Source organism: Sorex araneus, chromosome 5 (genome assembly GCF_027595985.1).
Source record: "Sorex araneus isolate mSorAra2 chromosome 5, mSorAra2.pri, whole genome shotgun sequence".
NCBI lineage: Eukaryota > Metazoa > Chordata > Mammalia > Eulipotyphla > Soricidae > Sorex > Sorex araneus.
Window position 1 is genome coordinate 199,221,727 of NC_073306.1, and position 10,737 is coordinate 199,232,463.

Below are 10,737 nucleotides of genomic sequence, written 5' to 3' on the forward strand. Positions count from 1 at the left end.
TGTGCTCAGCGCCACACAAGAAATATCCATGCAGGGACCCACACTGTGGGCATTCACATGTTTCAAGATGGAAATGTGGGTTACTGGGAAAAAGTCCCCAGATTTTAAAATTATAAAGCATAGGTGAGATAACCATGACCACTGGCCTAAAGAAGAATAAAAATGCAAAAAAAAACCTAATAGTAATAATAGGGACAATGATATGTAAACCAAATATACCTGACGTTATAAATTATCATCGACTCATCCACCCATTCATCCAGGAAATCGACATTGACTATCTATTTTGTGTAACTTGTACATATAACTAGTACAAGTTAATAACTAGTTACATATAACTAGTAATTAACTAGTTGTATGTAACATAACTAGTAATGATAGCTAGTTACACATAACTAGTAATATGAAGAAGTGATATAAGGTAATTATGACAGAATAATTACCTGTCCATGACAAAATAAAACATATCTTAGTAAGAGGCCTTATTACATGAAATTTATTGGGATTGAGAATATCTAGAAGAGCGAAATCTAAGGGAAATTACAGACTTATTCAATATGGAGATGCTCAGTTCTAATCTAGTTTGATTAGCACACAGGACAAGAGATTTGCTGAGTCAGCATCACACTGCCAGCCAAACTACGCTCTAACACAGGCTGATGGGGAAATTAAAAGGACACGAAACCATTTAACACACTAAATAAAATCCCAGTGGTCTGAAAACATGAATAAGATGATTTTGAAGTTGGCCTTGCAGAAACATAACAAGAATTCCTCAAAATGATTCTGACATTCCAGGCTGAAAAGCTAGTACCGGATAGTAAAATGATAGTAAGAAGCTTGCCTTGCACACAGCTAGTCTGGGTTCGTTCCCCAGCATCCCAGATGGTCTCCCAAGCACTGCCAGGAGTGACTCCTGAGTGCAGAGCCAGGAGTAAGCTCTGAGCATTTCCGGGTGTGGCCCCCAAAACAAAACAGACAAAAAAAATATTGTGAAGCTCAAGAAAATGAAATGAAAATTAAAGCAGCAAAGTATGGTCTGAGAATCCCTGCGGGTCCCCAAGACCCTGTCAAGCAGCACGCAAGTTCAAACTTCTTTCCTTCTGTCCCTTAACTCTCATCTTCTCTTAGGTGCAGAATGGAGTTTTCTAGAAGATATACAATGTCATTTGCTTGGACAACTCCTGGCCTATGTGCTAGGGTTGTCTTGTACTTAAAGAAATATATCAATTCTAAAAGTTTATTTTATTTACTAATATTGTGTTTTTTGTTTGTTTTCACAACCTGGGTTTGGGGGTTTAAGCCTCTCAAATAGGCTCCAGGCCCCACCAGTAACTGTGAACCAACCAGGATGCTGCTCACGCACAGGCCTGAGGATGTACTATTCAGGCCCTGCAGTGCCAGCATTACCTCGGCCACCCCAGTGATGCTCAGAGACCTTCATGCCTACAACTCTGGAACCACGTGGTAAGAAGAATCAGCCCCGGCTCAGGCACGGTTGAGCCTCAACTGCTCATGGCCCGCTAATATTATAAAATTAGAAAATATATGCGGCACCACTGGGAAGAATGAGTAAAAAAAAGAGGCTGCTAAAATCTCAGAGCTAGGACAAATGGAGACATTACTGGCGCCCGCTCGAGCAAATCGATGATCAACAGGATGACAGTGATACAGTGATACAGTAGATATAACTTAAAGGAACAAGTTCTTTGGGGCTCTCAATTAAGATCTGAATAATTTCACAGAATGTAAAAGTGACTAGGGGGGAAAAAACCTTGAAGGTAATGATAAATCCTGTCAGAGATGGTACATATTGATGACTGTATCCGTAATTCTCAGTGCACTTCTGCAGAGATTGTGAACTTTCAGCACATATTTGCTAAATAAATGACTGCCAAAACATATACCTAAAAATGCTTTCAGAGATAGGGTGTAAATACCCAAAATTGCCTTTATTTTCTGCAAGTGCATTTGTTTAGTCACGAGCTTTGATGAAAGTGGAGCCTTTATTAAGGCATGGTACATATGTAACATGTATCTTGAAGACACGTCCTAAACGCCTAGACACTTGGCCAGTGTCCTCTGTTTTCATTAATGATCTTATGATCCCACCTGCTGATTCTGCCCTGGGAAACAAGCAAGTGTCTGGCAGGCCAGATGGCTTCACTGAGCTCTTGCTGTGGTCTGACAGAATGGTGTCCTGTGCTTTATTCAACAGAGAGGCAAAAATCAGGAATCTTCCTCTCAAGGGACCAGTATGACAATAATAGCTGGAAATGATCACTCTGGACAAGAACTGTGTTGAATGGAGTTAAAAGGGATATACATGGTAATGTTTTAGTACCTGTATCGCAAACAATAATGCTCAAAAGTAGGGAGGGAGGGAGAGAGGAAGGGAGGGAGGGAGAGAGAGAGAGAGAGAGAGAGAGAGAGAGAGAGAGAGAGAGAGAGAAGCACCTGCCATAGAGATGGGGATGGGGTGAAGTGAAACTGGGGACATTGGTGGTGGGAAATGTACATTGGTGAAGGAACAGGTGTTTGAACGTTATATGGCTGAAGTCCAATCATGAATCACTTTGTAACTGTGTATCTCACTGTGATTCAATTTAAAAATAACTTGTAACAAAAAATTTAAATAAAAGTAAAATGCTTACTTTTAGAAAGACTCAAATCAAAGCCAACTAAAGCAGACTGTACCTGACAAAACCAAATATTAAAACCTCATTTGAAAATGTATCCTCAATCCCTAAATCCCTCATTTAAAAATGGATCCTAATAAATCTAACTCTGTTTTGGTGACAGATCATTTTACAACATTCCAGTCTCTTAAAGCATAGTAGATCCGTCGATAATATTTTGAATTCAACAGTTTCTTTTTAATATTTAGAAAAAAAATTTATCTATGAGTCTAGGAGAATAGAATCCTATATTTGAATAAAGTATTATTTAGGAAAAAAAAGAAACTTCCTCTCAACTCCCCACACACCCATTTTTCCATCCCTGTCAACTCACAGACTAACAGTTATTTTTAGTAATATCATTTACTATAATCAGCTTCTCCTTTACACGTCAATTATGCCTCAATAAAGTGAAAGATAGAGTGGAAATAGAAGCACACCCCTTTTTGTAAAGTATATGTGTTACTTTTCAAAATGCATTACTGGACTGGAGATGAAATACAGAGGTTAAGCCCTGCCTTACACATGGCTGGCCCCGGTTCAATTCATGGCACTACACATGGTCCAGTTCCCCAAGCACTGCTAGGAGTGATCTCTGAGCAAAGAGTCGGTGGAAAGTCACAAGCACCCTCCCCCGCCCCAAACACACACACACACACACACACACACACACACACACACACACACATACAACACAGAGCAAAATGCATCTATCTATGCATAAAGAAAAAGGTAGGGTATTCAATAATAGGTTGTTAGTACTTATCTTTGTTTTATTCATTTGCTATACGAATTTTCTTTTATAATGGCATACACTTCCTCTCATACCAGAAAAATGAACAAAACAGAAGACTAAAATACAAATCTTTCCCAAACCCAAGCTCTGCCATCTCAAGCAGTGGAGCTGTGGGTGGTTCACACGCCACGCAACCCTGCCGTGAGCTCTCGGGTGAGCTCTTTACTCCGAGGGCCGTTCCTAAGGATCTTGCCTGATTCGGCAGAGCTCCCGAAGTCTCTGCTTTCTTTTTGTTAATCTCCATAAGTGATTTTGATAGTCCCCAGAGTCTAGGGACAACTTTGCAAACTACTGGTTTGTTTCATTGTCTAAACCACTAATAAGGAAGGCACTGGGGCGCAACATGAATTAGCAAGATGTTGAAAGAAACATAATATGACGTTGACGCCACAAGGTTACATTTATCAAAGCCTGCTGGGAGTTGGGTGGCTGTGCTCTGGAGCGAAGGAATCTCCCCTGGAGACTGCCTCTGTTTACTGCTCCATGGTTTCTGTTTCCGCAGAGCCAATCCCAGGATGCGGGAATAATCTGTTAAAGAGAAACTAGGCAGAAAAGCAAGTTCCCAGAAGGCCTAGCAGCGGGAGGGTCCCAAAGAGCTGGGCTGGGACTCTGCAGGGGAATAAACAGGAAGCTGAGGAAGTTGGCTGGTGGGGAAAATGCTGCTGACCTCCCAGCTTTAGTCCCCGGGAGCCTGGACTTTGCTGAGGTTCTTGTCTTCCTCTCCTTCCTCTGCCATCTTCACAGAACGAAAACTCCTTTCTCCAGCTGGCTGGAGCAGGCCCCCACTCACAAGTGAGCACAGCTCCGTTGTGATGCCGAGAGACAGGGAACAGTGTGGTATGTGGGAGCATATTTAAATTTAGGATCCAAACCACAAATCTCTTGGGAGGAAAAAGGGAGCAAATAATGACCCCAGACCAGTGTGAATCAACCAGGCCTGTCCACGGGGAAAAGTGAGGTAAGAGATGCAGCCTGCATGACTGACCCTATTTCGACCTCTGCATCAGCCCACTTATTGACATTTGATTTTAAATGTCAATGAGTTTTCAACACAACCATCTCACTTATCTTGATGGCAAAATAACATAGATTCATTGATACGGACGGTGTTTTTCTGATTTGAAGATGCAAGATCTGCATAATTCTGAGAAGAGTACGAAAAGTTGTCTCTAAGGTTATAGAGCAGATTGACTTTACATAAACAACCAGGAAGATGCTGACTTTTAGGAAGCAGACAGGCCCACGGTGGCCGGGTGTGGCTCAGCAATCCTGTCTATGTGTCAAGTACATGTGAGGCCCCGGGTTCAATTGCCGCACTGCAGACAACAGAAAAACTACCACGTACTCACCAGACAGTGTTTTTGACTAAATATATGGTGATTATATTAGATATAATATAATCTTTATATTATTATATTATATTAGATATAATATAATCTTGAGACACCAGTAGGACAGCTCCAAAGTACCTTTGGCCATACCCTGTTTGTCCCACCTGTGACCCCACCCACCAAAAAAGGCTACCTTGGTACTCAAGGTCAGAGGGTGGGATCTCTCACCCCATCCCATTTCCAGGCTGATACTAAGGGCCTTCTAGTGCACAGGAGGCAAACTGTGAGGTTCTGCTCCCCCTCCCCAGTTCCCCGCCAACCCATCTCTTCCCAGCGAACCCTGACTTTGGCCAACTCCACATTCCTGGTTCTGGGAGGTGGTCAGAGTGTTAGTAAGTCAAACCCTGGTCGCTGGATGCAAGGCAAACGCCTAACCAACTCTGGCCCTCTAATTTCATTCTATCACTATTGGTCTGGGGGTCGTACCTGGGGCGAGAAGGGGCTACTCCTGGTTGTGTTGAAGGAACCAATGGCATCAGGAATTGAACCTGAATGTCCCTCATGCAAAGCAATTCCTCAGCCCACTGAGCTCTCTCCAGCCCCGTAATTTTAGTCTTGTGACAGTCAGGTATTCTTATTGCCCCCATATTCAAAAAGAGGTTTTTAGAGCTTGTTCTGAGCCGATGTTCAAATATGTATTAAGTTAAAAGAATGTATTAGTGATTTTTCTTCCTGAAAAACAGGAAATTCAACGTAGTTCAGCCGATTCTCACAAACTACTCTTTCAACTCAAGGCCAACAGTGCGGCTATGGGCATTTATTATATACCTGTTGTGTACGGGGATTATGTTAGGGATTGGGATCACCTGATGGGTCACCAAATTAAACAGAGAATAAAACTCTCATCCTCCCAGGCTCTAGCAAGGAAAGATTGTGGCTGAGTCTCTGCAAAACTGTCTGCAGGGAGTCAAAACTCTACGCAGTACCTCCTTGGGAGGAAGTGGTTGTGCTGAGACTGGGAGGGAGGACATGAGACTACTGAGGCAAAAGCAACTTGGTTTCTTTTTCAGGGAGGAGAGAACATCCAAAATGGGCTGAGAATACCACTTCTGGGAATATACCCCAGAGAGGCAAAATATGAAATGACATCTGCACCGGTATGTTCATTGCTGCACTATTTACAATAGCCAAAATCTGAAGAAAAAAAAACCAACCTGAGTGCCCAAGAACAGATGACTGGTTAAAGAAACTCTGGTACATCTACATAATGGAATACTATGCAGCTAGAAAAGATGAAGTCACGAAATTTACATATAAGTGGATCAACATGGAAAGTATCATGTTAAAGGAAATGAGTCAGAAAGAAAGGGACAGACATAGAAAGATTGCACTCCTCTGTGGAATATAAAGTAATAGAATAGGAGACTAACACCCAAGGATAGTAGAGATAAGGACAAGGAGGTGTGCCCTACGGCTTGGAAGCTGACCTTACATGCTGGAGGAAAAGGCAACTCAGAGAAGGAACACCAAGTAAGGAACACCAAGTAAAGGGTGCTGGGAGGACCTGCTTGGGTTGGGAGCTACCAAAAATAGATGATAGACCGAATACGACGGCCACTCAATACCTCTATTGCAAACCACAATACCCAAAAGGAGAGAGAGAACAAAAGGGAATGCCCTGCCACAGAGGCAGAGTGGTGAGGGGGAGGGTGGGGGCATGGGAGGGATACTGAGATCCTTGGTGGTAGAGAATGGGCACTGGTGGAGGGATGGGTAATGGATCACTGTATGACTGAAACGCAAACACAAATGTTTGTAAGTATGTAAGTAAGTCGCCACCCCCCCCCCCCCGGTGATTCACTAATTAAAAAAAAAAAAGAGCTGAGGATGTGGAAGACCATGGATGGTGCCATGGATGTTCCTGGGATCAGCAGCAGGCAAGGCAAGCGCCTTAACCCCTGTATTGTCTCTCAGGTCCCACAATTTAGACTTTTGTTTGTGAACCACACCAGAGGGTGCTCAGGGGACCATCAGTGGTACTGGGATCAAATCAGAGTCAGCCATGTACAAGGCAAATGCCTTAAGCTCTACTATCTCTCTGTGCCCCCCCCCACCCCAGTTTAGATTCTTAAGGTACTTGCCCAATGCTTGCAGTTATCAGAGGCCAAGAAAGGAATCACAGGGTCTTGCTTCTTTCTACACACAGCCCAAATAAATCCCTTCAATCAACTCGGGCCTCAAGGAAAACTCTCACTTACAGAGGTAAATTTTTTTCAGGTAGGAATTGTTTTATTGATCAGCTCCCAAATAGTCAAATTTCCTTATTTCAATGTTATATCTTTCCTGTCTTTTCTTTTTGATATAGACGATGGAGATCCGGGCATGGACAATCTTTTAATGAAAGAACTAAGAACTGGAACTATTAGAGTGGATTCTGCCACAACGATATTAATGTCTAGTTATAAACTGAACAACAATAATGAAAACCATGATGATGGCTATAAGCAACCCCCCATTCACTGCCTGATGCCCTGTGGTTCTATGCCAGGTATCGTGGGACCTGAAGGTTAGACAAGGTGGGGCAGTCCTTCCGTAGAAAAAAAAATCTTGGATATAGAAGTAGGCACACGGCTGTGGAAGGACATATAGCAGCGAGGGGCACATGTTAAGCTCTGTGGACAACCGCATCTCTGTGCCAAGAGCGCTAACATTCTTACTTCACTGCATAATGAAAACGAGGCTCAGAGAAGTGAAGTAACTTACCCCAAGTCAAAAAGCTCCTAACTAATTCAAGGTTGGGAGTTAGACAGAGTGGCTGACTTCAAATATCATGTCATTTTTCTTGGCTTACTACGTGACTTTTAATAACAAGGAAGCAATGAACTTTATGAAGGACTAACTATATATCCCCCGAGCACTATACTTACTTACCCTAATGGTTCATATAAGACGTTTCCCTTGTGTAATTATGCCCATTCCACAACAGGGAACTGAGACTCCAAAGATGATTACACAAGGAGCCAAAGGTCAGCCGGTAGGACGAGAAGAAGCCAGGATTCCCGGCCGGGAGAGTTGACCGGCAAAGTCCTAACTCCTGCCCACTATCACATGCCAGTGTCCTACACACGATCCAGGAGAGAACGGTAACGGGTGTCTTGTGTTCCCACAGCTGCCCACTGAAGCCGGTTCTGTCACTTAGCTTCACATACAATAGAGCACAGTGTTCCTTAACGGGCCGGGCAGTGAAGGGCCCTTCCCTGCGTGATGACGAATCAGCTGGAGCAGAGTCTGCTCCTCATGAAGCAATTCACAGGAAAAAGCCAACAAGCAGCAAGGCAAAGTTTAGCCCCAGCCAAACTGTGCTTGTGTTCATGGCCTTGTTTCATGTCCCCGGCCCGTGTCCCTGACCCAAACACAGATGCACCCCACGGAGCATCTGCGGGCCGGACATGTGGGAGGCCTCGGGAAGGCCAGCTCAGAGGGTGCTCCTGTAAACGCTTCCAAAGCCACCCCTGAAGAAACTCATGTCCCGATTGGCCTGGTTTGCTTCCCCCAGCACCAACGCGAGCACTTGTTATCCTTCTCACCGAGGATTTGCAGGACAGGCTTGGGGAAGATTCAGGTAATTTTTTTTTTTTCAGGTAATTTTTTTTTTCCTTTTGGGAAATGCCCGCAGTGGGTTTTGTCTTCCCTGGGTAACAAGGACTTCAAAAAATATTAAATTATGTCCATTGGCCACAGTCCTTTTTTATAAGTCACACTAACGGAGTAACTTGAGTGACTTTGAGGAACCTCTGTTAAAGGAGTATGTCTGTTTGCACCCGGAGAAAGAATTCACTGAACAGACAGAGAGCGACCAAACTGGATGGGGTCCAGGCTTTGTTATCTACCCAAGATTGAGAGCTAATGGGTGGGAGGAGGGAAACGCCGGCTCAGGCGAGCAAACAAGAAAGGCTGCTCTGGTAATCATCATCATTATTATTAGAGGGAAAAAGGGATCCTGTCACTCTCTCTTGTTCCCCAATTTTTAGAGGAAAGAGTGATCCTGTCATCTCTTGTTCCCCTTTTCACACAGACTGGCACAATTGAATGAAAGAGGAAAAGGAAGGATGCCGGGCTTAGTCCAAGAATGGGAAATCTTCGAAAGGAAATCTTGGGTCTAACAGAAGAAGCAGGTTCGGCTTCTTTTAAGAACCTACGGGCATTTGTGCCCAAAGCTTTGGGCCGTGGCGTGGAAGGCGCGACCAAGCCACTCACACGGCTGGCACCAGCTGCCAGGTGGGCGCCTAGGCTGACTCTGGGGTGCCTCCCTGTGTGCCCTCCCTCCCTCGCAGCCCGCAACACACCACAAGTCTGCACCCACCGCTTCGAAGCTGCAGGCAGCGGCCAGGAAAGCCGCCCTCTCTGCAGATTCTTTCACTTTCATGCAGTTTTCATGAGGGGGAAGGGAAATGAGTTTGAACCCCACAGAGATTCGGTGGAAGGAGGTGGGGAGGGATGCAAATAGGAAAACAAACAAACAAGGGAAAAAGAAAGAAGATTTCTTGTGCAGAAGAAAAGAAATTCCAAACGCAGAGGCTGACGGGTCGCGATTAAAGGGAACAGTCCTGCGTTTGTACTTAGTGACCCACTGAGCCCGAGAAAGCGAGAAAGGCGGCGGCCGTGCCCGGGTGCAGGACGTGTGTGTGTGTGGGGGGGGTGAAGGTGGTCTGGCAGGGCCCCCCGCGCCTCCCACAACACGCGCCCCCTCTAACCTTCTCTATCGTCTGGTCCACGGCCTTCTGGAACACCCGGGCCACCAGCAGCGTGACGCTGGTCACCAGCAGCAGCAGGGCCAGCGTCCCCACGGTGTAGTAGCAGCACCTGCCCATCCTGCACGCCGCTCACGAGCCTTGGCGACGCGGGCCGCGGGGACCGGGCGCGGGGGAACGGGGGAGGGGGCGCGGCGGAGCGCGCGGCTGTGCGCGGGCGATCGGGGAGCGCGGGGCGATCGGGGGGCGCGGGGCGCAGGCTCGAGACCGGTTGCGGGACGCGGGGCGATCGCGCGGGGCGCGGGGACCGGGTGCGGGGCGCGGGCGCGGGCGCGGGGGCGCGGGCCGGGCACGCTCGCCGCAGCCCCGGGAGGCGGGCGGGCGGGGCGGGGGCCGAGCCCGCGGTCATGTGCCGGCGGCGCCCGCCGCGATTCGGCCCCGCGAGCCGAGGCCCGTCCCCGGGGCGGCTCCCGAGCGCCGCTGACCTCCGGGAATCCGCGGCCGTCCCGGGCCTGCCGGGGCTGGGGGATCCCGGCCCGGGGGTGGGAGGGCGCCGCGGAAGCCACCGCCGGGCGCTGTAACCGCGAGCAGATTCCGCTGGCTCCAGCGACCCGGGACCCCGCGCTCTCCAGCTGGGCCTTGGCGGGGGGACGGGGAGGGGGGTGCAAAGGAGCGAGGAGGCATCTTTGCATCTTTGGTCGGGAAGGGGGTGCAGATGGGGGTTGCGAGAGCCAGGCTGTCCGGAGAGGACGGCCCTTTGGATTTATCGCCCTCCTGGCTGACGTCTGCGGGGGGGGGGGGGGTGGGCGGTGGCGGGGGAAGGGGTGCAGCTGCCTTTGGGGTCACACTGCTGAGGCACTTGCCCTCAGCTGGGTAGTCAGTCAACAGCTCTTTTTCGCCTGTTTTGTTTTGAATCTGCTTTGTTCATCTTTGACTTGGAGGCACCAGCTAAAAGCCTGCAAGAGACAGGATTTTTTTTTTTTTTACTTTATTGAATCACTGTGAGATAGACCCTTACAAAGCTGTTCATGATTAGGTTTCAGTCCGACAGTGTTCCAACTCCCATCCCTCCGCCAGTGTACATTTCCCAGCGTCAGTGTCTCCAGGTCCCTCCCATCACCCCGCACTCCCCACCCCCTGCCTGCCTCTTTGGCATCTTATCCCAAAAGGCTCTTGCTTTT

The 10,737-nt window shown here is 47.2% G+C and overlaps 1 protein-coding gene across 1 annotated transcript in view; it reads right to left on the reverse strand.

Annotated features, from left to right (window-relative positions):
* The window catches only part of SCARB2 (scavenger receptor class B member 2), a 59,764-nt gene extending 49,886 nt beyond the window's left edge, over window positions 1–9,878 (reverse strand). The window contains exon 1 of the mRNA XM_055140142.1: window positions 9,560–9,878. Within this exon, the coding sequence (XP_054996117.1) occupies window positions 9,560–9,676 (117 nt within the window). The 5' untranslated portion in view covers window positions 9,677–9,878. The remainder of the gene's footprint in view (window positions 1–9,559) is intronic.
* Window positions 9,879–10,737: the final 859 nt, after the last annotated feature.